This window comes from Microcebus murinus, chromosome 14, assembly GCF_040939455.1.
Source record: "Microcebus murinus isolate Inina chromosome 14, M.murinus_Inina_mat1.0, whole genome shotgun sequence".
Classification (NCBI taxonomy): domain Eukaryota; kingdom Metazoa; phylum Chordata; class Mammalia; order Primates; family Cheirogaleidae; genus Microcebus; species Microcebus murinus.
Genome location: NC_134117.1, coordinates 53,085,757 through 53,113,607, shown reverse-complemented (window position 1 = coordinate 53,113,607; position 27,851 = coordinate 53,085,757). Strand labels below are relative to the sequence as shown.

At 55.7% G+C, this 27,851-nt stretch overlaps 1 protein-coding gene across 2 annotated transcripts in view; it reads right to left on the bottom strand.

Moving 5' to 3' along the window:
* Window positions 1-27,851, bottom strand: part of ADAMTS14 (ADAM metallopeptidase with thrombospondin type 1 motif 14) — a 75,325-nt gene that overhangs the window by 2,569 nt on the left and 44,905 nt on the right. The window contains exons 5-21 of one of the 2 annotated variants that reach the window (XM_076010074.1): window positions 26,316-26,399; window positions 25,682-25,838; window positions 24,953-25,058; window positions 23,327-23,470; window positions 22,186-22,318; window positions 20,745-20,858; window positions 17,864-18,012; window positions 15,403-15,578; window positions 13,074-13,207; window positions 12,574-12,697; window positions 11,477-11,554; window positions 9,993-10,156; window positions 8,048-8,216; window positions 7,460-7,592; window positions 5,593-5,800; window positions 1,748-1,877; window positions 1,533-1,643 (exon numbers count right to left, since the gene is read on the bottom strand). In XM_076010074.1, coding sequence (XP_075866189.1) covers window positions 1,533-1,643; window positions 1,748-1,877; window positions 5,593-5,800; window positions 7,460-7,592; window positions 8,048-8,216; window positions 9,993-10,156; window positions 11,477-11,554; window positions 12,574-12,697; window positions 13,074-13,207; window positions 15,403-15,578; window positions 17,864-18,012; window positions 20,745-20,858; window positions 22,186-22,318; window positions 23,327-23,470; window positions 24,953-25,058; window positions 25,682-25,838; window positions 26,316-26,399 — 2,314 coding nt within the window. The remainder of the gene's footprint in view (window positions 1-1,532; window positions 1,644-1,747; window positions 1,878-5,592; window positions 5,801-7,459; window positions 7,593-8,047; window positions 8,217-9,992; window positions 10,157-11,476; window positions 11,555-12,573; window positions 12,698-13,073; window positions 13,208-15,402; window positions 15,579-17,863; window positions 18,013-20,744; window positions 20,859-22,185; window positions 22,319-23,326; window positions 23,471-24,952; window positions 25,059-25,681; window positions 25,839-26,315; window positions 26,400-27,851) is intronic. The other variant, XM_012762608.2, reaches the window with a different exon arrangement.

Here is a 27,851-nt window from a genome sequence, read left to right as displayed (position 1 = left end):
CTAGGTGGAGGTGGTGACCCTCACACCCTCCCAATCAACCCAGAGGAATCGGACCCACTCCAGCCAGCGCCAGGCTAAAGCCCAGCCAACCCACGCTGGTGACAAGCAAACGCCCTGTCACCCGTCAGCTCACATCTGGACGTGAAGTCCTCCACCACTAAATTTGGAATCAAGCAGAATTAGGTTCAGTTTCTGGCTCTACCACTTAAAAGCTGTGAGGCTTGGGCAAGTCACTTAAGCTCCAAGCCTCAGTTTCTTCACCTGTAAAATGGGGATAATGCTGATATTTACCAATGAATAATGACATCATAATTATAAATAACATTTTTTAAGTGCCTGGCATAGAAGGGTGCTCCTTGTACTAGTTTGCTTTGCTTAAAATATCATCTAAAAGTGTCTTTGTAATGAATCCACGTGGGTCTCTCCAAACAGAATGTGAAGGCAGGAGTTTTGCTTTCTATTATTCTTTGCCAGAAGTGAGGAGAGGGTGGGGAGAGGGAAGAGAGAGGAAGGAAGGGGCAGACTTAGGAAGAGAACAATCAGAGAAAATGGAAAGCTAGTGGCCCCTAGATGGCACCAGCGTGTTAGGATCAGAAACAGGGCCCTGCCCTTTGCTTTTGGGAGGAAAACGAAAGGAAGCCCAGAAACTTGTCCAGCCTGAGCCTCAGCATGGGAGCAGAGGAGGGACAAGGTTGGAGCTCAGAAGGTACATGGAGGACCCTTTATTTTACAGATGAGGTCGCTGGGCTAAGAGAGGTTAAGGGGTTTGCACGAGGTCACACAGCCGACTGGTCCTCTAACTAGGAGTTAAGGTCTGTGACTTTTCTGCCACTCATCTTGCCAAACATGGGTCCTTGGGAGGGTGAGGAAGGGAAGGAGAGCGGAACCCAGGAAGGGAGAGTGGCACACACAGCCTGGCATGGAGCAGGAGCTCAGCACATAGCTACTCGTGGATGGGGGAATGTAAAGGTGGCAGGATGAACTGATGGGCCCCTGACTATGGGGCAGGGACGAATTATTCCTCCTGTCGTCTCATTAGCTGACAGCTGGGCAGGGGTGTACACACTCTCCCTCTTAATTCAGCACAACAAAAGCACCTCAGACCTACAATGGCTTCTCTGAAAATCTTGGAACCAAATACAATTCAGAATTCAGAAGTTCTGAGGTCAGAAAAGTAATACTGTGCGTGTTTATATTGCAGAACACCCGCAGTGGGGTCTGTGATACCACCTTGTAACCAAATACGGCAATTTTTCTGTACCAAAAGAATAAATGATTTTTTTTGTTGTTGTTAATTCAGGTTGGATTTTGCCACCAAATGACTCTGCACCAAACTTAGAAATAAGCATTTTGGAATTGCAGATAAGGGGCCAGGGACCAGCACGGCATCATCCCTACGTCACAGCCGAGGCATCCAGGGAGCTCGGGTCACACCGACGGTGCAAGCTGAGCCTGCCCTGCCTCACGCCCCACGCTGCAACGCTGGGCCGCTGAAAGTGTGGGGAGGGGGTGGGGCCGAAGGCTGCACTTACTTGCTGGTATCTTGTTAACGGGATGTAGGGGTCCGGACTGTGGAACCCACTGCCCCTCTGGAGTCACAGGTTCCTGGACGTCAGCCTTCACCGTGGAGTTCTGGAGATTTCCTGTGAGCAGGCAGAAGCAGCTGTAGGGTGTGGGATTTACAAGGGGCTGGGACTTGGGTCCAGGCTGGGGAGCTGGGCCTGGCCTGTCTGCCCCATCCGCTCACCTCCGCAGGAGGGCAGGCTGCAGACCTGGACGGTGTCCGGCTTCTCCCCCTCGCACTGGCCGAGACTGTTGGTGCTGGTCCGGCACACCACCTGCCGCTGCTGGATGCCCTCCCCGCAGGTGGCCGAGCACTGCCGTGGCAGGTCAGGGCCAGGCCACAGCCACCGGGGGTGGGGTGGGTGGAGAGACAGAGGACGGGCCAGTGAGTGCCGAGTCCAGCCAGTGCCAGGGGACAGAAAGGGTACAAAGCAGAGTGCCACGCCTTCCCTTGCCCAGAGAGACATGCAAGGGCTGCTCGCACAGAGCCTCAGCAAGACCCCACGCCCGATGCCAAACACTCTGTACCAGTGGCAAAGAGCTTACAGCCCCAGGCTTTCCGTAATCTAAATAGTTAACCTCTGGCTCGGGGTAGGAAGCCTCCAGGGCCCCATTCCAGCTCCTACCACCTGCATCCACTGTGTTTGGTCTGTGCCGCCTGAGTTCTTAAACATTTTGTGTATCACTCTGCAAAGTCCCCGGCTGCAATCCACCACGGGTCTTGACCTGCAGCAGGCTGACTTGCATATGACATCTTGCTAATGGGGGGCGCGGGCCTGGATTGTGGCACCTGCTGCCCCACTGGCTTGGTTTCCAACTCTATGAACCAAGAGAGCTGGGTGACAGGGAGTCCACGGACCCTTCTAGCTCTGATAGTCAATGATCTTGACACTCAATTCACCAACCATCGGCTGGCAGAGGTATGCTCAAAAGCATCCTCTTCCCTAAGAGGGGAAGGTGTGGGTGCAGGAGGTGGCAACAGAGGACCACCATTTGCAGGGGCTGCCACACACTTTGTCCCCTGGACCTGACACACCTCTTATGTGACAAATGGGTCATGAGGGGTCCTGGGGTGGAGGGGCAGGGACTCCAAGAAGGCAAGGCTGCCCAACGTGACCAGGTCACTTTTTAAGGTTGACCACGGCCTCTCCACTGGATGAGGAAGAACCTGTAGGGCTCCATGTCTTACACTGGACACGTGACCACTGAGCAAGACACGAGGGTCATGGGGCCACACAGAACCACGGGACAAACATGACTCATCCTCCCAGGCTGAACAATAGAAACAACAGCTAATAGCTCTTGAGTGCTTTGCCAGGGTCACAAGGGGCTGTGAAAGTTGATTATAGGAACTGGGTCATTCTTGTCACACCCAACTAAGTTAGAGCCCAGGGGCCAGGGTGAAAAAAAGCACTCGGGCACATACATACCACCTGCTCCAAGAACCGCGTGTTCTGCCAGCACAGCTGCTGAAACGGCCTGCTGGAACCCTAAGACCAGTTCTACCCAGTAGCTGCTGACACAACCTGCCCTAACTCTGAGACCAGTCTTCCCCGCCGCTGTCAGAGCTTGCCAGCTGTCAGAGCCTGTCCCCACTCAGAGCCTGCCAGCTCCCAAGAGCTTCCCTAGTGCCAAAGAGCTTTCATTCAAAACAATACGTAACCCTTTTCTTTCTAATAAACCCCCAGCCTTTCTTTTGTTCTTCATACACACCAAAGACCACCCTATCCATGCGTATGCCCCAGATTACAATTCTTGCTTCCCAAACAAAACGTTAGATTTAGAGATTCGTCTCTGTATTTTGCTTTGATTTCAAAAGGGCCAGTATCTTCCACCATCTGCCAACTCTGTTAGTTTTATTTATAAGGTCCTTTGAGGACCAGCAATCTTTCTATTTTATGTCAAAATGGATGAAGTCATCTATATGATGGAGAAGAACATAAAATCTGCACGAAAGGCATGAGAGTTTTCAGGCTCTAAAAATACTCCGTATTATGCAATATTCCAGGCATATGGGAAAGTATGGAGTTGTTCACAAACGCCTGCCCAGATGCCGCCAGCGGCTTTAATAAATAAGCGTCCTGGACTGTTTTCAAGTATTGCGTGTGCCTCTCAAATGTTAAGGAGATGACATTCGTTGGACGTGCGTTTTTACCCTTCTTCCCACAGTGCTTTTTCTCACCTAAATTTATTCTGGATTAGTAGAGGTTTATCTAGAACTAGTAAGCACAGTTCAAGTGTATTCGTTTTTCCTGCTGTATAGTATTTCATCATACAAACACATCATGATTTCTTTGTCCAACCTCCTGTAGGGGGACATTTAGGATAGTTCGGAATATTTTCCTATCACAATAAACATCATTGTGCTGATGGCCTTGATCAAATGAGTTTTTTAAAATTGTGGTAATACCTGCACAACAAAGTTCACCACCTTAACCACTTCTCCTCGCACAGTTCAGTAGCGTTAAGTACATTCGCATTGTTGTGCAACCGTCACCACCAGTCATTTCCAGAATTTTTCCTTCTTTCCAAACTGAAACTCCTCACGCATTACACAATAACTTCCCATTCCCTGCCCACTCCCCAGCCCCTGGCAACCACCATCCGATCTTTTGCCTCTGTGAGTGAGACTACTCTAAGTACTCCATATTGAGTACTTTATGTTAAGTACTTCATACTAAGTGGAACCACACAGTGTTTGTCCTCAGTGTGAGGCTTATTTCCCTTGGCTTCATATCTTCCAGGTTCACATCAAATGAGTGTTTAAGAGAAAACCCAAGACAGCAAACATTCCCCTGTGGCCACCTCCAGAGCCCAAGCTACAGAGCACAGGATTACTCTGCAGCCCCATTGCTGTCTCCCCTTTCCTACCCTGGCCTCCCCACAATTAGCTTTCGACAGAGCTGCCGCAGTGGTCTTTGAAACCCGAAATCAGAACTTGCATCACTCTTCAATAGTTTCCCATTGCGCTTAGGATAAATCCAAACTCTTTGCAAAGCCCTGCAGCCTCTCCAACATCATCCTCCCCGTAACTCTAGCCCCACTGTCCTCGAAGCTTCTGGAACATTGTACAATTGTTCCTGCCTCAGTCTCCTCCTGTGGCTCATCCCTCAGGTGTCAGCCTGAACAACACCTCCTCAGAGAAGCCCTCCCTGACTACCTCTGTCCTTGATCATGCTGCCCCGGGGACTCCCACACAGCCCCAGCTGTTCTCTGTGAACACTTCTGTGGTTGGCTGACTTGTCAACTACGCCCCCCTCATGGGACTGTGGGGGCCCAAGGGCAAGACAGGTCTGCCTGGTGATGCCGGGTTCCCGAATTCCCAGTACAATGCATGGCACACAGCTGGTGCTCAGTAAAAACTTCTTGAATGCAAGAATGTGCTTGAATCCTGCTCAGCTGGGACACGGGGACATTAACCCATGCCTCCTATCACTGGGGGGAGCTCGCAGGAGATAGTCAATGAGTGGGTGCAAAGGCCTGGCACGGAGACCAGGCACAGCAGCACAGCGTACGTGGGAGCTGTTCAACTTTGTTTTGAGGAAAACCAGATGAGATGTGGGGAGAGAAATTCTGCCAGAAACTCTGCCTTAGGCCGGGCATGGTGGCTCACACCTGTAATCCTAGCACTCTGGGAGGCCGAGGTGGGCAGATCACTCAAGGTCAGGAGTTCGAGACCAGCCTGAGCAAAGAGTGAGACCCTCTCTCTACTAAAAATAGAAAGAAATTAATTGGCCAACTAAAAAAAAATATATAGAAAAAAATTAGCCGGGCATGGTGGCACATGCTTGTAGTCCCAGCTGTAGGCTGAGGCAGGAGGATGGCTTGAGCCCAGGAGTTTGAGGTTGCTACGAGTTAGGCTGATGCCATGGCACTCTAGCCCGGGCAGAGAGAGACTCTGTCTCAAAAAAAAAAGAAACTGCCTGCAGGGAACACCAGAAAGTCCCTCAGGCCCACCTCCGCCAGGAGACACAACTCTCCCCCCTTCCCCCTTCCACACCCCTCCCCCCTCCAGGAGACAAAACTCACCTGGGACCAGGCTCCTGTCCGCCACTGGGCTGGGCAGGGCACACGGAGGCAGGGCCGCCGAGCCTCAGGCCGGTCCCCGGGGCAGGCCTTGGCTGGCATGGCTTTGTGGGTGCCATTGGAGAGGGGCAGCAGGCACTGTACCCCCCGAGCCTGCACCCCCAGCTTCCCGCAGCTCCGGCTGCAGGGGCTCCACTCTTCCGTCACCCACCTGGAGACAGACAGGGTATGAGGAGGAAGGAAGTGAGACCAAGGAGACACTTCCTCCCAGGGGCCACCTCCCACCCCTAGACAGCTTCAGGTGAGAGCCAGAGAGTGTGTGTGGACTTCAGAACACTTGAGGCCCATGACGACTGTCCACCTGGCTGTGTGGCCTCAGGGAGGTCACTACTCTTTCCTGAAAAACAGGTACGATGCATACTTAAATGCTGGCACCACGCTGTCCTTGGGCAAGCTAGAAACCCCTCTGAGCCATGGTTACCCCATCTTGACATCAGGATGTCTCAATGCCCCATAAATATTTGTCTGCCTACCGTGTGCAGGTACTGTGCTGGGTGCTGGGTGCTGAGTGCTGGGTGCAGTGCATGGGACAAACGAAAGCCACACTTTCATCGTATATCCCCTAACCTCCCATGGGGTTCTTGGTACAAGAGCACTATTACTGTCACCATCATCACCCATAGAGCTTCAGCACCGAGCTGCTACACTGGTGGCCAGCCAAGTGTCTTTTAGCCACAGAGAAACTTCCAACAGCCTCTTAAGCAGACACCTGCTGGATGAGTTAGACAAAAACAAAACTGCTCTGGTAGGGGTGCAGGGAGGGGCGCCCCAACTCCTACTCCCTGTCGGTTTCCCGAGGCCTCTGATAGAAACCAGGGCTCTTTCAACCCCTTCCTGCAGAAACCAAAACAAAACCCCAGGGTGGGGGTCACCCACCCAGCATCTCGGGTGGAGTTCACCCCGCACGCTCTGTGGTCAGACACATTGGTGAGGAAAGGAGAGGAACAGCACGAAGTAACATGCAAAAGAGAAGCCCCAAGGGTGGTTATGGAGCTGCCCTGGCAGAGGAGGGGTGGGTTATGACACCTGGTCTGGGCACAGGGAGGCCACCAGCTCCTGCTCTGGTCCCCAGTCCCATGTCCAGGACTGGGGCTCCCAGGAGCTGCTGTCAGTCGGCAGGGCCCAGTCAGTTCCTGTCCCCACAGGGAGGACCCCAGGGAAGCAGGAGATGGACGAGACCCTCTGCAGTTTCTTACTGGCCAGCCACCCTCAGCCTCGGCCTGCCCGGGGGTGCCAGGGGAGCCTCGTGGAGGCCGAGGACGTCCTGGCGCCGGCTCTGCAACAGCTTAAGGCCTGACCTTGAATCCTCCGCAAGTCACAGCTCTCTCCTCCCTGAAGGCTCCCCCACATAATGCCAAAACACGACCTTGTGCTCAGAGTGTGCCCCCCGGCCGGGGAATCAAAATCAGGGGCCGGACCACAGCCGAGGGCTGGCAGGCCAGGCGGGGTCCCTGGCCTGCTGAGGACCGGGCAGGGAGGAGGCGGTGGACAGCATCCTGACCTGGACCCAGAGCACGGAAGCACTGAAATCCACCTTGCCTCTATGGCCCCCCCGGATTACCAAGGAAAGCTGTGTTCCCACACTGGGCCTCGGTTTCCCAGCTGTAAAAGAATGCTGGCAAGAGCAGAAAAAAGAAGCCTCTTCTTTCTGATGGATGGGCACGCAGGGTGGCCGGTGGGAGCCCTGGCTGCAGGGCCGTGTCTCCACCAGCCGGTGCTCGGAGAAGCCAGCTCAGCAGCCCTCCTCCTCCTCCAGGGACCAGGACAACACACAGGACCAAACTCCTTGTCCCTCCCCAGGAGCACTCACGCAGGCTGGGGGCAGGGGTGCTGGTTGCAGCGCCGGCGGATGGGCTTGGGCCTCTTCTTGTGGTCACACAGGTGCCGCTGCACCATGTGGTGGTCACGTCTGCGCCGGCAGCCGTATTTGGTGAACTGCAGCCCTGTGGGAGGGCAGGCTGCCATGGGCCTGGTCTGCCAGGGCCTCAGGGGCAGTGTCCTGGGGGAGCCTTGAGGGCCGCTCCCACCTCCCTGTGTGCCTCTGCGCGCCCACCTGCCCATCGCTTGCTGCAGGACACCTTCCTGACAGCCCCGTCTCACTGTGGGGAAGTGGCTCTGCATGGCGGCCTGTCCCCACAGTGGGCGAGCTCATAGGGCAGACGCCCTGCTCTGGGGACCACTCTAGCACCCCAGCTCCATCCTACATGCCCGGCCCAAAGCAGCTTCCACACACTAGAGATCTCCAAAGAGAAACTGAGGCATGAACAAGGACATGTCAAATGGACCCCCAGATTACCAAGGAAAGCTGTGGCCTCCCACTGGGCCTCAGTTTCCCATCAAATCTCAGCCCCCCATCCCCACCGCTCGAGAGGCCCTGCGGGGTCGGGAGAGCCAGTACCTCCCCCACAGGCCTTGGTGCAGGGCGCCCAGCTCTTGAGCGCCCACTCGTAGGTGTCCGTCTCCTCCAGGAGCACGTTGTTGCTCCCAATAAGGGGCAGCAGGTCCTCATGGATGACGTACTTGTAGGCCAGGCTGCTGCGGGGGCCACCCTCAGCTGGGGGGAGCACCTGAGGGGAAGCAGGAGGCCGCACAGGACCGGAGAAAGAAGTAAGGCCTGGGTGGGGCAGGGAGGAGGGCTAGAGAAGGCTGTGGGGTCGGAGCAGAACCAGGGAATGCTGGGATGAGGTTGCGCCGAGCGTGGCTGGTGGGGGAAGCATTCAGACCAGCGGCCACGTGACAAACTCAGGCTAAACACCTGCTGAGAGCAGCGGTGGGCCTGTGAACACCCTTCCCTTCCACTGGCCTAAGTTCTAACGGGGGCAGGAGCTGCACCTGCCAATCAGTTCCACATGCTAGAGCGTCACATGGCCTGGCTCTGCAGGACGGTCAACGGGCACAGTCTTGGTGCTGGGCCCTCACCAGAGACGTGATTTGCAAGATTTTTCTCTTGTCCTGCACGTGGTCTCTTCACTTTGATAATGTCATCTCATGCATAAAAGTTTTCAGTCTTGATAAAGTCTAAATTACCTATTTTCTCTTTTGGTGCACAGCTAAGAATCCAAGGTCATAAAGATTTACCCCTCTGTTTTCTTCTATGAGTTCTATGGTTTTAGCTCTTATATTTAGGCATTTGATCTATTTTGATTTAAGTTTTACGGATGGTGTGAGGTAGGGGTCCAACTTCATTCTTCTGCATGTTTATATCCAATTGTCACAGGACTGTGTCTTTTTTTTTTTTTTTTTTTTTTTTTTTTTTTTTGAGACAGAGTCTCGCTTTGTTGTCCAGGCTAGAGTGAGTGCCGTGGCGTCAGCCTAGCTCACAGCAACCTCAAACTCCTGGGCTCAAGGGATCCTCCTGCCTCAGCCTCCCAAGTAGCTGGGACTACAGGCATGTGCCACCATGCCCGGCTAATTTTTTGTATATATTAGTTGGCCAATTAATTTCTTTCTATTTATAGTAGAGACGGGGTCTCGCTCTTGCTCAGGCTGGTTTCGAACTCCTGACCTCGAGCAATCCGCCCGCCTCGGCCTCCCAGAGAGCTAGGATTACAGGCGTGAGCCACCGCGCCCGGCTGGACTGTGTCTTGAAGAGACTGTCCTTTCTCCACAAATGGCCTTGGTATTCAAATCAGCTGGTCATGGATGCATGGGTGGTCAATAAACGTAAGGCAAATGGAAAATATGGGTTGGATTGAATTAACATGCTGACACCAATAGGCCTCACAGCTTAACCTCCAGGAGCTCCCTAACTGGTGAGGGTGACACAAGAACCTGCCACAGCCAGGGCCAAATATGGAGCTCCTCGTGGTCCGGTCTGCTGGGTTAACAATCCCTGCTCCACGAGCCCTGGCTGATGGTTTAGGAAGTAAGGTGTGGGTAGAGATGGGCCCAGCCAGGACAGTGGCCCTGTCCTCTTCTCAGGAGGCCGGCACACCCGAGTCAGCTGCCTTAAAAGGCCCAAGGATGCCACTCATGGACTCAGTTGCTGGCCATGCCATGACACGTGCTGACTCTCCATGGTGCCAGGGTGACATGGGGAGCCAGCCTGCCCCTGCTGACACTTCCCACCAGTCCCCACTTCTGACCCTACATTAAGGAGAACAGACTCCCCGTGTGTGGCGTCTGGGGTCTGACAGCGAGGAGACAACCCTTTCCTTTTCCCCTCCTCACTCGCCATCCTGCCAGCTTTTAAGCACAGAAGAGGAGCTGACCCCAGGAAGGAGGGGGTGCCTTGGCCTTGCCAGAAAGATGGTTTCCACCAGGCCCCCGCCAGCTCGGTGACAGAGGTGGCAGCTAGGGGGACAAGGGAGCAGGCAGGGGCCACCACATGCAGTGTAGCTCACCAGGACAGTGATGGCCTCGGGTAGGGGCCCACTGGTCTTGAGGCTCTCCTTGGAGTCCTCCACTGTGTCCTCCCACTCCAGGCCCATGGCGGTGAAGGTCCGGCTCGTGGCTCCCTTGCCCTTGGGGTTGAGGATGAAGCTGCCCGTCACCTGGTTCTTCACCACTGGCCGGTGGGGCGAGAGGGTCACAGCAATTTCTACTCCTCTCCACAGGGGGCCATGAATATGACATTCAAGGCCTTCCCAGTGGGCCCTGGGACTCCCCTGTCTACCTGTCACTCCTCCCCACCTGAGCCCTTCTCACTCAAAACAGGTCTACACACTGTCTCTCTTCTACCCCTTGAATCTGGGCTTGGCCCTGTGACTTGGGCCAATGGAACATTGGAAAACATGATGCAAGCAGAGACTTGAAAAGTGTTTACACACTGGGGCTTGCCCTGTCTTGCAACTCTTGAGGAATAGGACATACACCATGTGAATAACACCATGTTACCCTGTTGAGGACATGGCCCTGTTACTTGCATAACCCCAACTGACAGCCAGTACCAACCACCAGACATGTGAGTTAGGCTATCCTAGACCAATAGCTCCCAGCAGACCTACCAACTGACAACACTGGCATGAGTCCATCCAGGCAGATGAGCAGAAGAACCGACTAGCAGAGACCAGCCCAAACTGATAACCCACAGACCCAGCAGTTAATGAACAATTGTTTGAAGCCACTAAGTTTTGAGGTGGTATGTTGCGCTGTGAAAGCTGACTGGTACACTCTATAAAAATGGTTTACCTTTAAAAGCCATCTGTGTGCACAAGAAATTATTAACTGTGGTTGCCCCCAGGGGACAAGAGTAGAAAAGGGACTCTTTACCCCTTTTAGACATTCTGATATTCAAACCATGGAATGGGTTACCTACTCAATGCAAATTAGAAAATAAATTAGGCTAGGCATGGTGACTTATATCCCAGCACTTTGGGATGCTGAGAGGATCCCTTGAGTCCAGGAGTTTAAGACCAACCTGGGCAACATAGTGAGACCCTATCTCTACAAAAAACAGAAAAAGTTAGCTGGGCATGGTAGCATGCACCTATAGTCCTAGCTATTCAGGAAGCTAATCCCAGGAGTTCAAGGTTATAGCAAGCTATGACTGGGCCACTGCACTCTAGCCCAGGCAACAGTGAAAGATGCTATCTCAAAAAGAAAGAGAGAGAGAGAGAGAGGAGAGGGAGAGGGAGAGGGAGAGGGAGAGAGAGAAAGAGAGAAAGAAAGAAAGGAAAGGAAAGGAAAGGAAAGGAAAGGAAAGGAAAGGAAAGGAAAGGAAAGGAAAGGAAAGGAAAGGAAAGGAAAGGAAAAGGGGTTCTCTATCCATTATTTAAGTTTGTGAAATTCCCCCTACACTAGAATCTCGCCCTCTGCTCGCCTGGCTCCCCCAAATCGGGGGCCATGGCCAGGCCCCGCTGCCCTCTCCCCATACCCCAGCACTCACCGATGTGGTGGGGAGCCTTCTCCAGGGCCTCAATCTGGATATGCCTGGCACCTGCCGGGATCTGCACCAGTTTGGCTGCTGCCACACAGGATCCGGAAGAGCAGTGAGCATCCTGAGCTGGAGGCCCCACTGCCAGCACCCCCCACTCCCCACCGGGTACCCAGGAACATCCCATTTGATCACTGCACCTCTCCAAACCTCTGTTTCCTCATTTGTAAACTAGGGATGGGACCTTCCCCGTGGGGTGCTGGGAGGATCAAATGACATGCTCTAGCTTAACGTGCCCTGTAACTTTTAAGAGCCTCTGTGCATGTGAGAGTCACTATTATTTCCCACTTCTGTGACCCTCTTCTTCTCTCACTTCTACCCCTTCATCTCCTGTCTGCTCCTCTGGCTTTCTCTCCTCTTCTTTCTTCCCATGCCTTAAGCTACTTGCTACTGAAGCGATTTAGATGAAACAGGCCATGAAGATCCCACAAGACTGTCCTCAGCCCCCATGGCCATCCCTTTCCAAGGCCTGAAAACAAGCCTTTCTTGGAGGCACCAACCTTCCCCCTTCACAATGAAAGGCGAGGCACAACTGCAATATCCCAAAGGAGAAATACATCCAGTTCATACTAAAGTGTAAAGGACTAATAATCTGGCCCTTTTCTCCAGCAAATTTGGTCAGATTTGAGGTGGAGATGAAAATCAAGGAACTCAAAGATCCTAGGAGTTCAAAGTAAGAGGTGTCACAGGTTTACAAAAAAATGTAAGAGAGGAAAAGAAAATTATCAGTCCAGTCTTGGCTACCATTTCAGCCCTGTCTGACCCCTCCCCCCCAGTAAGAGCCTTAGAGCCAAAGAGATGGCTGAGCTCTCATCTTATCACATTGCCTGGCAGAAAAATGCTTCTTGGAGCTTCTTGGCCACAAACTCCGGCAGCAGCATGCCCAGGAGATGATGTGACCAGCGGCTCAGCAGCCCTGGGCAGCCCAGGAAGGTCCGGAAGTCAGGCTCCAGGGCCCCTCCCCCTGCCCTGGGCCATGGCTCGGTTCAAGGAGGAAGGGGTGGCCAGGACCCCAGTCACCCCCCATTGCCCCAGCCCACCCAGCTCACCTGCCTGCTTGGAGCCCTTGCCCAGTGTCCCCTTCACGGTCCTGCAGTGTGAGTTGTCACCGCCACAGACTCCGCACTTGTCATCGGCCTTCATGGACCCCACCTCCTTGTCACAGCCGACAGGCTGAGACCAGAGGGGAGGTCAGTGGGAGGAGGTTCCCCTACTCCCAGCGCTACCCCAGGCAGCAGCCCCTGGCCCCTGCCCCTTCCCCGGGCCCTGGCCGGGAGAGGAAGCCTGGCCCAAGAAGTGTCCCTGGCCGGGCCCTGGCACGAATCTGCCATGTGACCTGGGTGAGGCCTTAAACCTGGCGCGGTAAGGATTCTTGCCGTCTCCTCTCTCCTCAACGGGGCTGGGCGGCAAGGCCATGTTGAGGGCCAAAGCGTGTCATGAGTGGGGCAGGTGAGGCAATGCTTGTCTTCCCGGGGGCAGGAGGGGCCACGGCACAGCCCCCCGGTCTCCCTGTGCCAGCAGGGGGTCGGCAGCCCGGAGGGGCACCCACCACACACTCGCCGCGGGCACAGACGCTGTACGGGTCCCGGTAGCTGCAGCGTGTCCCGTCGTGGACCACCTGATTCATGAATACCACGTCCCCCGTGTCCGCCGACTGGCAGATCAGCTCGCATTTCTGGGCATCTGTGGGGAGAGGGACCACGCTAAGCCCCCAGCTAGGCTCGGAGCAAGTGGGCTGGCCAGGAAGCCCCGGGGCCAGCTCTGGGCAGCGCCGGAGCAGTGGGTGTGGAGTAGGGGCTTAAAATCCCTGCTGTGTCATTTATGATCAGCTGTGTGACCTTGGGCAAATGATCTGACCTCTCTGAGCTTCGGTTCTCTATTTTTATTACGCCTGATCAGTGAAATGCCACATCAGGTTATTGAAAAAAAAATCAAGTGATAAAATAATAGCAATAAGCCAACAATTAGTGAGTGCTTACTAGGCATCAACTATTTCTAAAACCTTTACACGCCCTTAAAATACAACTTTAAATGCTTTTCATGTGAATTAACTCATTTAACCCTCTCAACATCCCAATGAAGTAGGTTCTAGCATTACAGAGGAGGACCAGAGAGGTTAAGGAACTTGTTCAAGGCTGCACAGCCTTACAGCAAGTAGTTCAGCCAGGATTCTAATCCAGGCAGTCCGGCTTTAGCCCTGTTCTGACCTCTACAGCAGTTCCCTGGGCACATGCATGACGGTGTACTTTAACATGTTCACAAACATTAGAAGGCTGCATGAAAGAAAGGCAGAACAGTGGTCTCCTGGTTTGCAAAATGGAACAGCAGTCAGAGAGGGAAGGGGTCCTTTCTGGTTCTAACAAACGATTTCTTCTCTATCTGGGCTATAGATGTCCTAATAAGGAGGTTCCAGAGAACATATAAACACTTACTGTGCTTCTTAGAAACAGGGAGGTTGGGGGCTTAGCTAATTTCCTGGAATTTGTCTAAGAGTCCTGGGAAAAGCCCAAAGCCCAGTTATCCCATAGGTCTCCCAACCACTCCCCTGCCCACACTGTGTTTGCTCCTTTGCTTTCTGAACAGATCTGGAAGGCTTTCAAAGCAAGCCTCCCTCAGCCAGTTTCTAAGGGGCCTGTCTGGCTCCCTGCTCCTGGTGCCTGGGCTCCCAGGACAGCTGCTGACTCCTTGCCTCCAGCACGCAGGATTGAAATCCAGAGCCACAACCTGTAGGATCACCTTGGATCTCACGCACGGAGCCAGATTCCTAGTGGGACCTCGGCCTGGCAGTGGTTCCACCCTCCAGAAGACAGGCAGGCTCCTGCCCGGTGCACCCAGGCAGGCAGGGCTCTGGCAGCCAACAGGGCAAGGCAGTGGTGAGCTCCCCAGCGTGGGAAGAATCCAAGCAGAGATAAGACACCCCCCTGCAGGGATACTCTGGGGGTGGGTCTGGCAATGACAGGCCTCTGAGATCCCTTCCAACATGATGACTCTGTCATTCTAAACATGAGCTGAAGAGCTTAGGGTCCTGGGGCCAACCCCAGGCTCAGCGGAGGAAAGGCCACCATAACGGGTGCAAAGGGGCCGAGGGCTGTATGGTAGGGAGTGAGCGTCTGTCCATGGAGGGTCACACGGAGGCAGATAGGAGACAGGTGGGGTCAGAGGACTGTTGGGGCCCTTCCAGCTTGAGGCTCTAAGACACCATGAGTCCCAGCCCTTTGCCGGACGCACTGCTGCCCCGGGAGCCATCACTGGACATGCTTGAAAACATACGGGAACTGGCACCAGCGTGGTCCCCAAATTCAGACCTTCTGACTGAGCCCTGTGGCCCGTGTCTATCCCAGGGCGGGCTGGAGTGGTCAGTGGGAGGGTCCCACAGGCTCCCCCCCCCCATGCCTGCCTTTCAAAATCACCCTCAGTGACTGCTGAAATAGCAACCTAGGCAGAAAAACCTAAAAACATGGCATTGATAGCACTGAGCTTCTCAGGACACTGGTCATGTAAAGCGAAGGTCGCCCACACCTGTACAGTTCATTTCTGTGCAGGTAAGGACAGATGTCTGAAAGGTGGCCAACCTTAAAAGCCAACACCGCTGCTGGCCCCCGCAGCACCTCTGGGTGAAGAGCCCCTTCCTCAAGACACTTTATTGCATCTGCCAGAAAATTGTCATCATAAGTACACAAACCAGAGGTGGCCTTGATGGGGACAGTGGCCCCAGAGATGTGCAATGTGCAGGCCTGAACAGGGTATGTCCCTTCTGGCACCCCCACTGTCCCTCACCTTCGCTGGCAGGCGCAGACAGGGGAGGTCCTGCCTGGGCACACACAGCCCCGGCAGCTGCCCAAGGACTCGGGGAGGGAAGGGGGGCAGGGCCCGCTCACCGTCCTCAGGCTCGTAGGGGACCCAGCTGTGCTTGGCGTTCTGGTGGGTGTAGTAGGAGTTGCGCTTGGCACACTGCTGGGCCCGGAAGTCCTCGTAGGGCCCGGGGCACTCCTCGCTGTTGCACACCTGGTACTCGAACGTGGGCCCTGCGCACGGGTGGCCTCCGTAGGCTGGGCTGGGACAGGCAGAGACACAGGGGTGACCGTGCTGGCTGGGAGTGCTAGGGAGGGCCAGGCTCCCCCACGGCCACGGCTCAGCCCTCACTGCAGCGTGACGACGGCCACCGCTAACCTGCACGCCGGGGCCGGGGCTGCTGAGCTCAGCCTCCCAGAGCCCTCTTCCTCCCTGGCTGCCCCACCTTCAGACACATACCACTACTCCGCTGTGTGTGGGTGTGTGAGTGTATGAGACAGACAGACGGACAGACACGGGGAATGGCCAACCCTCTCCAACTGGCCCAAAAGACAAATCAGTCTTGCTCACCTTTGCACAGCCCTTCAAGTGAACCTGGCACACAGTAGGCACTCAATAAGTGACTCACCTACTGCTATTCGCATCCACTTCCATTTAATACCATACTAAACTAAGGCGTGGGAAAAGAAACACGGATTTGGAATCAGAAGAGCCAGATTCCTGCCCCCACTATGCAACCTTGGCCAGGTCCCTGGCTGTGCCTTAATTTCCCCTTGAAGAGAGGGACCATAATCCCTGTGATTTTACCTGTTTCTCGGTATATCTGTGAGGAATAACAAGAAAAGGAGTAATGGAATCGATATTCTCTTCTCTTGTAAGCCAAGAGGATTGCCTCACAGTATTGCTAGAAAGTGTCCGGGTGCATGAGGCCAGCAGCGCCCTCCTCACAGAGCCGCAGGAGAACCACACAGACCCCTGCACCTACGGGCTCAGCACCCCGCCAGCACAGAGAAAGTACACGATACAATGTCATTGTAATAATTATAACAACAGCTGTCATCTGCTAAGTGCTTAATCTGTGCTGGCATGGTGCTGAGAGCACACACATTATTTCATTTAAGACTCATAAAATAAAAATAGTTGCCATGTCAGAGGAGCTCCATAAATGGTAGCTCTGATCACGGGGAAAACTCTCACTCATGCCTGCAAGGTGGTTCACTCAGAGCAGGGACCGCTGGGCCTTTGCATAAGCCCAGCTTCTAGATCCCCGACAGACGGGCGTTACAAGGCAGTCCATTTGGCTCACGCTCGTAACAGGTCAATATAGCCGTCTGACAGCAGAACAGGCCGCTTCGATAGGTAGTGAGCCTCACATCCCTGGAGGTATGAATGACACTCCTGAGGATGCTCGGGCCACAGAGATCCTGAGACCTTGCAATTCTGCAGTATGTGTCACACCACTCAATGCCACGACAAGTGAGGCCAGGCCCTGTCCATGTGGAGGTTTGGGACCCCTGTGTTCCTACAGCCAGGCGAGCCACACGCCAGCCCTGGCCTGTCCCCACCTCTCAGGACACTGTTCTAAGCAGGCTGCTTCAGCTTGGGAAGGTGGAGGCCATGGAGAACTGGAGGCAATCTTTTTTTTTTTTTTTTTTTTTTTTTTTGAGACAGAGTCTCGCTTTGTTGTCCAGGCTAGAGTGAGTGCCGTGGCGTCAGCCTAGCTCACAGCAACCTCAAACTCCTGGGCTCAAGCAATCCTACTGCCTCAGCCTCCCGAGTAGCTGGGACTACAGGCATGCGCCACCATGCCCGGCTAATTTTTTTTTTTTTATATATATATCAGTTGGCCAATTAATTTCTTTCTATTTATAGTAGAGACGGGGTCTCGCTCTTGCTCAGGCTGGTTTTGAACTCCTGACCTCGAGCAATCCGCCCGCCTCGGCCTCCCAAGAGCTAGGATTACAGGCGTGAGCCACCGCGCCCGGCCTGGAGGCAATCTTTAGAAGTCCCAAAACCAAGGAGTAGGGGAGGGGATCCCGCAGAGGAGATGAGAAGGGAGAAATGGATGTCTCTCCAACAGTGCCGAAATTTGGGAGAGGAGGTTTCATTTTACAAAGAGGTTAAGTTTAGAAAAATCAGGGGAAGATTTGCTCCATGTGGTAGAAAAGAAACTTGGGGGAATATATTCTCTGAAGACATGTGCAATGGGTTTAGATCACAGTTTTTTCCAGTTTAGCCAGAGGACCAGGGTCCTGCGAGGGCTTGGCAGAACCTTGGCCCACACAGACTCCAGGGAACCTTCTGCACACGAGGATTTGAGAATCACCGGTTCAGACACACACACAGAAGTTGGATCTAATGGGTCATCAGTGAATGTATGTGGGAGCTATCTGCCCCCCAACAATTTTGGGTCCTCCTCCATTGCATGTACAACCACCCCAGGGGCCCTTCTCTCCTGCACCCCCTCTCCCCAGTGACTTCCCCTCCAAGCCCCTCGGCCCTAGGAGGGGGTCCCCTGCCCTGCCCACCCAAGGCAAGCATACTCACGGGGGGTTGTCGCAGCTCCGGCTGCGGGATCGCACCCCGCCCCCACATGACCTTGAACATGACCCAAACTTGGTCCAGGAGCTCCAGCCTCCGTCCTGGCCGTAGGTCTGCTCTGGCGACTTCCAGATGCAGTGACCTTTGAAGCACCACTGGGGTGGAGCAGAGGGCGTGAGGTCACCCTGGGCCGCTGCTGCCAAGCCTGCCCTAGAGGGTACCCAGGCGGGCACACTGCTGGTGGGTGCCATGGGGAGTCCAGAGAACAGGATGGCAAGAGCAGGAGCCTGGGGTTGGAGCTGAGCAACCTCGGACGCAGGGTCACTTCTCTGAGGCTACTCCTCAGCTGGACACATGGATAACTGCACCTGCCCATGGCACCCAGTGAGACAGTGCCCGGCACACACAGCCCTCCAGAAATGGCAGGTAGTATTATTACTAACAATAATACATGTGCAGTTATTCAGTTCATCACCCCGGGGAGAAATAAAGTGCTGATAGGGAGAGGAGCACAATCTGCCACACTACCTAGACTTGGTCTTGGCTCTGCACCACGAAATCACCTTCCAGGGGCCACGGGCAGACGCGTTCCTGGGAGGCAAGCCAGCCCTATGGGAAGGTGGTTCCGTGCAGTGAGGGGAGCGTATGCATGAAGTCAGGCCTGGGTTTGAATCTCAGCTCTGCCGTTACTAGCTATGTGTGTTTCCTTTACCTTGCTAAGCCTCAGTTTACTCACCTGTTAAATGGGACTATTCTAGGAACTGAAGCCAGTAACACCTAGAAAGGCCTCAGCACAGGGCCAGACAACAAAGGAGGGGTGGCTCAAGGCAACCCCCTCCATTCCTGTAGGGTAACATAAGAAACAGGGAAAAGCTCTCTGGATCTTTCCCAAGAGATGAACTCAGTGGCTCTCAACCATGGAATCACCCAGGGAGATTTTCCAACTCCAGATGCCTGGGCTTCACCCCAGACCAGCTGAGTCAGAATCTTTAGGGCTGGGGATTTTTTGAAGAAGCTATAATGAAGTAAATTTACATACCAAAAAATTTACTCATTTCAAGTGTACAATTCAAGGATTGTTCATAAATTCACAGAATTGGGCAACTATCACCACTGTCCAATTTAGGAACACTTCCACCACCCCAAAAAGACCCTCTGTGTCCACTTGTAGTCACTCCCTGTTCTAGGGGTGGGGATTTTTAAAGCTCCCCACATGATTCCAACATAGAGCCAAAATCAAGAACCACCGTTTAACTTTTTTTTTTTTTTTTTTTGAGACAGAGTCTCGCTTTGTTGCCCAGGCTAGAGTGAGTGCCGTGGCATCAGCCTAGCTCACAGCAACCTCAAACTCCTGGGCTCAAGTGATCCTGCTGCCTCAGCCTCCCAAGTAGCTGGGGACTACAGGCATGAGCCACCATGCCCGGCTAATTTTTTCTCTATATATTAGTTGGCCAATTAATTTCTTTCTATTTATAGTAGAGATGGGGTCTCGCTCTTGCTCAGGCTGGTTTCGAACTCCTGACCTCGAGCAATCCACCCGCCTCGGCCTCCCAGAGACCACCGTTTAACTTTTATGTGAAATTGTGACTGGGGAGGGCCTGGAACTCCAAAAACACCTGGGAAAACTTAAGAAGTGGAAACAGCTGGAGCAGGTATGACCAGTCTCTCGGATAAGAGCCTGCCAGGTGTAGAGCCCACGGGCTGTACAGGGCCATGGGAAGCCTCGCCCATCTGCGAGGAGCTCAGGAGACGGTCGGCAGGACAGGTGTGAACCAAAGAACCTGGCTGGGGCAGAGGGCAGAGGGCAGAGGGCAGAGGGCAGAGGGCAGGCTGGGGGTGGGTCTTTAGCAGCTGGGCTTACAACTGGTACTAAATAATCACCTCTCTTGGAGGCCAGGTTCATGCCTGTCATCCCAGCATTTTGCAAGGCTGAGGTGGGAGGATCACTGGTTCAAGACCAGCCTGTGCAACAAAGTGAGACCCCATCTCTACAAAAAATTTTTTTTAAAAAATTAGGTGGGCATGGTGGTGCCCACCTGTAGTCCCAGCTACGCAAGAGGCTGAGATAGGGGGATCGCCTGAGTGCAGGAGTTCAAGGCCGCAGGGAGCTATGATTGTACCATTGCACTCCAGCAAGACCCTGTCTCAAAAAAAAAAAAAAAATTAAATCACCTCTCTTAACACCTTGCTTCTTCCCAGCTCTCCCACTTGCTTTGACATGGTTCAGTAACTTCAGAACAACCCCGGGGGGCGGGAGGGATGCGTGGTCAGGCATTGGCAGGTGGGTGACGTTCCATCAAGAGACACACAGTGATCAAGGGCCAGCAACAGAGCAGACGCCACACGAGGGCCCCTGACAAACAAAGCCCCGGCACCCACGCACGCATGAGGGAGCAAACACGTACCAGGAACTACGTGAAGGGCGGGGGGAGAACACGTGTGTGAGAGAAACAGAGACAGCAGGGGTGGGGAGTAGGCAGGACACCTGGAGCCTTCCCCTCGCCCCTTCTCTGCTAATCACCCTGGGTGACCCCAACAAGTTCCTTGAGCTGTCTGCACCTCACTATTCCCATCTGTAAAAAGGGAGTAGGCATTCCTGCTGGATGGGCGATGAGATCACACTAACCTTGGCCAACTGGGGGGGGGGGGGCAAAGAAAGGGGGAGTTCATGGAAGAGAAAAGGGAGAAAAGAAAGGGGGAGTTCGTGGAAGATTCCACGCACATCACCTGCACGCTGGGCTCCCCTCTGTCCTTTAGTGCTGCCCCCCATACCATATAGACTTGGAGGGAGGAAACAGGGGGTTCCCTGGACCTGCACCCATGCTGGTGAGGAGTGCCCTGCACCCCAGGAAAGCCACTCCCACCCCGCTGCGGACCCCGCAGGTACCTTGCCTGGTGCACACCCGGTCCCATCCAGTGGGGGCCCCTTCTTGGTCTTGCAGAAGTACGGGTTGTCAGGGTGGCTGCACCACAGCTGCTTGCAGGGCTCAAAGGTCCTGAACTGCGTGGCAAAGAGCTGGGCTCACCAGGCTGGACTGGCTCTCCAGCTCCGACATGTTGCCCAAGGGGCGAAGGGCAGTGACAGAGAAGGAGGAGGAGGACGTTGTGGAGGCTGCCAGGAAGGCAGCCAGAGCCCTCAGCCCGTCAAGCCCCACCCTGCCTCAGGTACAGTGGCCTCCGGGCCCTGCTCTCTCCAGCCTCGCTCTCTGCCTTTGCAGAAGCCACTTTGTCACCGAGCTGGGACTAGGGTCTGAAGATCTGGGGAGGTCTGGGTCCATGGTGCCCCCTGAACCCTGTGCATATGGGGGGATTCTACTTTCTAGCCCAGACCCCTCAGCACCCAGATGTGGGTGAGACTCCATCTCCCTCTAACTTGGCCACCCAGCCACGCCGGGGGTGGGTCTCTCATCACCCCCCACCGGCCAGACAAGTGTCCTATAAATACAGCCCTTGGTCCCTGAAATCCACATCTCAACCCTCTACTTGCAAAGGCTCAGTCAGACCACGTGTCCCAGCGTGGCCTGGACAGTGGGGAAGGTGACCACATAATGAGGCTCCTCGTGGTGCCAAACAAGGCCTCCTGGTTCTACAGAGGTGAGGAGAGGGTTGCATTCCCGGATGAGGGTCGTGAAGCACCTGAGTCACCAAGGCTGCCCCCTTCTGAAAGCCCCCTACCCTGAGATGTCCCATGTTCTGACATCTCAGCCTGGGCCTGGTCAGGAGCTGCGGGGTCCACTCCTGGGTGGCTCTAGCTCATCTCCAGGCTCAAGGGTCTCCTCCTGCCCTGTCCTGCAGGGTAGTGACAGGGTTGTGCTCCCTTGTATCTATGTCCTCAGGCCTGGGCAGCAGGGGGCATGGCATCGCCCCTGGAGAGAGGTGACATGCAGGTGACATGCAAAGGTATTAGGCGAGGAGTTACACTAAAATGTTCTGCTGAGCCCCTCGAGGGTGTGGGAACTATTGCTCTGCCAGGCTAGGGCCCAACACCTCATGTGACACCTTCCCGGCCTCCCAACTGAGCTTCCCAGGTAAGGAGCCAGCCAGGACCCTTCTGGGTGACCTTCCCAGGTAAGGAGCCCAGCCAGGACCCTACCAGCTGCCCACGGTCTCTGTTCTACCGTCTCCATCTCTCCCAGGGCTGAGGTATTCTTAGCCACTGCCCCCCCTGCCCCCACCGGGCTTCACTCCGCATCCCCCATGGTGGCTGGCACCATGCCTGGGGGCCCACTGGCCAGCTTTGCGGAAGGTGCCCTGAGAATGACCAGCCGGGGCCACAGAAGGACACGGCCCTGGCACCCTGGCCTGGCAGAGGCCGGGTGGGTTCTCACCGCCAGGCAGGTCTGGTATCCGCTGCCGAAGTCAAAGCGGCACTGCTCGTCCATTGAGTAGTCGACCCCCGGCAGCTCTGGGGGCCGGGGCCAGGTGGACTCAAAGGGGTCGTCGAGGAGGCAGTCGTAGGAACTGTCCGTGGAGGCAAGGGGTGGGGGTGAGGCAGGCCGGTGGCAGGAAGCCCCACACTCGCCTCTCCCAGGGGCTGGGTTCTAACGAACAGGGAAGGCCTGTGGGACCCTGCACCTGCCACCTTGTGCCCAGAGCTATCCCTTCCTGGGAGGACGGGCTGCCCCGAGCATTGCCCTCGCTCAGGACCTCGCTTCCCCGGTGGCTGGATCTGGGAGGGCTCTCTTGGCGGCCAGGGGCGAAGGCACCCAGGACTGCAGTCAGGAGCTCAGCTTGTAGCTGGCTTAGGGAGTCAGTTCTGCCCACCTTAGAGAGACACACTATGGCCAAGACTAAGGTTTGATTCACGGACAGTTTGAGGGCTCCCTCTGCACTGAGAGAGGAACAGTCAGCCCACCACGCAGGACGTACACCGGGCAGGCTGCCCCGGCCAGCTGCCCACGAGGCTGGTGACTGTACCTCTGTCTCCCAAACCCACTCTGCTCCCCTTCTCAGGCCTTGAGCTCCTGAGTCTGACACCTATTCTGTACCTGAACGTCCCTGAAGACCTTGGAGCTGACCAGCCATGCCAGAGTTGGGTGCACGGGGCTGGGTCCAGGGATGGGTGAGGAGGTGGGGGAGCAGGGAGCAGTGTTCGGTGTGCCTGTCCCTCTGGGGCCTTGGGGAGACAGAGGGACCCACCCCCGCCCAGGGGTTCCTTGTCTTCAGCACGCACTACCTGCAGTGCTTGGGAAACCCAGATTCCTAGACACAACCTGGGCAGAATCCAACTCACCATCTTCGGTGGGACTGAGGGATCTGCATTTTTAATTGGAATTTATGCAAGTGGTCACCTGAGCACACCGGGAAACACTAGGCTAACCCACCTGTGATGCTAATGGGGGTGTTCAGGTGGGAGTCAGGGGCTGGGGGTGCTGACTTGGGGGAGAAGCCAGCTAGCTATGTGACCTCTGCTCAGACTGGCCGGCTGTGTGCTCCCCTGTCCCAGCCCTGAGGGCGGAGGGGACCTACGGGAGGTAGCGGCTGAGCTCCAGTTTGCTGCAGCGGGACCAGTGGAAGCGGTGGAAGGCAGCCTGCACCAGGGGCGCCATGACGCTGCCCAGGCTGGTCTCGTCCGCGCAGCCGTTGCCCTGGCCGTCGTGCTCCATGCCGAGCCTGGAACGGGAAGGCAGAGGGGCCCTGAGCCACCCTGGGGAGCCCGCCCCTGAGAAGGCAGGCAGGCCAGCCAGCAGCAGGAGACCCTGGCCTCAGTTTCCCAGCCATTCAGAGGGGAGAATCAACCCCCTCTGGCCAAGGCTGCTGAGTGGAGGCTACCCCCAGTGGCATTAGGCTCATCCTGCCCCCCAAGCCTTTGCAGCGGCTGTTCTCAACACCTGCCCCTCCTAGAGCTCCAGCCATGAACTCACAGCTTCCAAGGCCAGCTCAGGCCCTACTTGGACACCGGCCCTGTGGGCTGCCCTCCACGGCAGAGGCCACCTGCCCCACCATTAACGACTTGCAGCCGTTCACTGTCTTCCCACCAGGCGGAGGGGGTGGTGCAAAGACGGGGTCTCACTCAATTCGATTCAACTTGTTTACTGAGCCCCTCTGTGTGCCATCTCTCAGGCTTCTTCTCCAAGACCCCGCAGGATGGACACAGAGCTCGTGGCAGGCACTTACCTTATGACAGTTTACCCTGAAACATTTGCCCTTTACACTTAGTATTTAATGCCAAATTAAATTCTAATTTCTTAAATATGATTCTCATCTCTTAAATACTCCCAGGTGGCTGCATCTGGCCTTGCCCACTAGGCAGACATACGGAGCCTAAGCTTGACCTTGTCTCTCTAATGGGGGGCCAGGGGTGGACTCGGAAGTTTCCCTGGTGTCGGCCCCCATGATTAAGGTACGGAAAGGAGGCCCCACCTGCCACCAGGAGCAGAGCTGGCATGAAATCCAACAGGGGTGATAGTGTCCCTTGGCCCTGCCTTTGGGGACACTGGACAGTGGCTCATTTGTCTCCACCCAGTGCCTGGCTTCTTGAGGGCTTCTCTGCCCTGTTCTCCACCATAGCTCCCTCCCTAGGACGGGGCCTGGCACACAGTAGGTGCTCAAGAAATACTGGTTGGATAAATAAATGAACATGGCCGAAACAAAAATCCAAGCCCTAGGATCGGGCAAGCCAGTCCTCTGCCTGGCCCGACCCCTGAGCCCTAAGTGAGGCTGTCAGCGAGGGCCAGTGAGTGCTAAGCACCAGCGTGGGCTGGGACGGGTCTCAGGAGGGCCTCAGGTGTGGACGGGACAGAGGGAGCCCGGAGATGGAGACCACCCAGAGACAGCAGGCCCCTGCCTGTGATGGGCACCCTGCTACTGACCTGCCCAAAGGCAGGGCCACGCCTGCTGTCCCGTGGCCGTGGGATTTGGAGGCCGGGCCCAAGGCAGCCCCGAGTTGCTGCCCAGGCCCCTCGGCTCCCTCCCCCTCAGGGCGGGGCCTCCGCAGGCAGGCCCAGGAGGCCACAGCTCGGGGACAGGCCAGTTCCTCTGGCAGCTCCCAGGACACTGGGACTGGGGCCTGAGCTGAGGCGAAGCCTCCCATAGCCACAGAACTCCTCCGAGCTCCCAGCCCACAGCCCCGCCCACCCTGCCGGTGCCACTTACACGTGGCCAGTCTCGTGGGCCACCACGAAGGCCGAGGAGAAGCCATCCTCGTGGTTAAGGGCACAGCTTCTCAGGGGGTGGCACATGCCAGTGACGGGTGCGTACCCTGCCGGGGAGAGGGAGAGAGGGCAGGGAGGTCACGGCACCAGAGGCAAGGCCCAGCCCGGCCACCTGGTCAGTGCCAGAGGGCCCTGGAGGAAGAAGGATGCTCTCAAAGTCCCACCCAGCAGAGCGAATCCGGGCCAAGCTGCCCCCCATGCTGAGGCTGGACGGCTTCCCTCCTGGCCTGCAGCTGCCCAGGGTCCGTCAGCCCCGCGCGGGACCAGGCAGTGAGATTCCGTGCAGCCCGCACACACTCTACTTCGACACTGCCTCCCTCCAGTCCCACAGTCAGTCAGCCAGTCAACAAACAAGCTCCCACAGTCTGCCGCACGGACAGAGGGACACAGTGTGGGCGAAGCACCTTGGAAACCGCTGAGGGTCTTCAGGCAGGCAGCTGAGCTCTGGGACGGCAAGCACAGGGCTCGGCCTGACCACTCACAGCAGCCTGACCGAGCCAGTGGGGACCCCTTGACTTCCCCTGGTCCCCAAGAAATCATTCCGAAGAAGTCATGCCCACCTGTTCACCCAGGTCCCAACCCTCCAAACCTCCCCAGAGAGAGCCCGTCCGGCTCCAGGCCAGCCCGGGCCTCCGCCCCGCAGGACGCACACACCCGGCAAATACAGTACCTTGCATACCTGAGGGCCCAAAGTTCTGCCGTGTGAGGAAGACAACGTGGTCGTGGTGCTCTGCGTGGCCGGGGTCCTGGCGCTGCTGGGAGTGCGCCCAGCGACACACCTGCTCCAGGCTGCGCGAGGGGTTCCCACGCTCGATCAGGCTCAGGGACTGCGGGGGCCGAGAGGAGGTCAGAGCCCAGGACCCAGGGGCCTCTCTCTTTCCACACACGCGTGGGAACGCCAAGGCCCAGGGGACTGGGGTACACATCCCGTGGTCTTCGGCTGTCCCCACTCCCTGCTGCAGGGAATGCGCACATGCCCAGCACAGAGCCCAGACGCTGGGAGGAGATGACCCCCACGACTGCCTACCACAGGACTCGCCCCACGCTCAGCCCTGTTGTCCCTCTTCTGTCCCGGCCACAGGTGCAGGATCATCAGCTCCTCGCCTCGAGCGACCCCGTAAGGCCCTGCTTCCCACCCCCACAGGCCTCCACCACTGAGGCTGCCATGCTAGTGGCTTCGGGGCTCTGATTCTGGACACAGAGTTTCCTGCACGCTTGTCCCTCCCGCCCACACAGAGCTGGCCCAGTGGTCTGGCCCCGCCGCCCTTCCCCCTCCAGCCCCGGCCTGCGGACGCGGGGTTTACCTGGCGGTAGCCGACCATGATCAAGCGGACAAGGGCAATGTTGATGTGGGCGCCCAGGGACTCGTCGTGGTAGACCTCATCCACCTGCGAGAGACTGCGGTGTAAGGGGACGCGGACACCCAGCACCGGCCGGCCAGTGCCAGGGACTGGGCTGGTACCTCACATATGGCACCTGCTCCAGCCCCACCGTGGCCTTACCAGGCAGGCATTCTGGTCCCTTCTCTGCAGATGGAGAAACGGGCTGAGAGCAGCAAAACGACTTGCCTAAGCACACACGGCTACCAAGCCGCAGAGCTGGGATTCCAGCCCCGCAACTCTGACCAAGGCTCTCACCTTCCCACGCCTCTGAAGCGTCTCTGCCAGAAATGACGCCCAGACCAGGGAAGCTCAGGCCGCTCATCCCAACATCCCTGTGTACCTTTCCAGTCACCACTGAGAGATGTCTGCCCCAGAGTGCCCCGGCAGTGGGGAGGCGGCAGGGCGCACTTCTCCAGGGCTAAATCCGGGGGAAACGTGCTCAGGGCCCTTGGAGCAGCAGCAGCACCCGGGAGCTTGTTAGAAATGCAGAGTCTCAGGCCCCACCCAGGCCTCCAGAATCTGGATCTGCATTTGAACAAGATGCCCGGGTGATCTTGTGCATAGTCAAGTTTGGGAGCTTTAGATGGTCCCTTCCTCTCACAGGCCCAGGAACCTTACACAGTCCTCTCTGCTGCTCTGCTCTAGAAGTCCCTGGACAGTGTCCATGGGAGGTAGGTACTCGGCCTCTGCTTGTCCACCCCCAAGGACGGGGAGCTCACTCTCTCTCTTGAGGATGCCCAACTCCTGAGTTGTCCCATTGGACGCTCCAGCTTTTTTGTATTAAATAACTTTGTTTTCTAAATGTAAAACATTTCACTGTAAAAAAAATTGAAAATTACAAAAAAAAAAAGAGAAGAAAATTAAATCACCCACATTACTATTAGCCAGATATACAATAACCACAGCTAACATGCTTCCTGCCACCTGTGTATACATGCATGTGTCTTATTTTACAAAATTGGAATCATATTGAATAAACTACTTGCATTTTGCTTGTTTTGTGGAATAATATTCTGTGTATTTAAAAGCATAATTTCCAATGTCTGCATGTGGTGGGCCATCGCTTATGTAACTAATCCCCTAGTTGGACCTTGAAAGACTTAGCAGTAACTTGCCCAAAAAGAGAATGACTTGCTCAGCAAGTCAGTGTTAGTGCATAGCAATGGTGAAGCAATGCAGCTACCGGGAGTCCTGGGTTCAAATCTCAGCTCTACCCCTTATGAGCTGGGGGGCTTAAGGCACAGCAGGTAAGCCTTAAGAACCTCTGTCTCTTTTTCTGCAGACTGGGGATAACGATGGCTGTCACAGGGCTGGCACGGATGCACACGTGGGAACTGCGAGTGCACCACACACGGCACAGAGGCCCAGAGGCACGGTCAGTGGTCAGCGACACAGGCAGCAGTAGAACCCGGCCTCAGACTCCTGCCCGCACGGCTTCCCAGGAGCCGGGATGGCGCT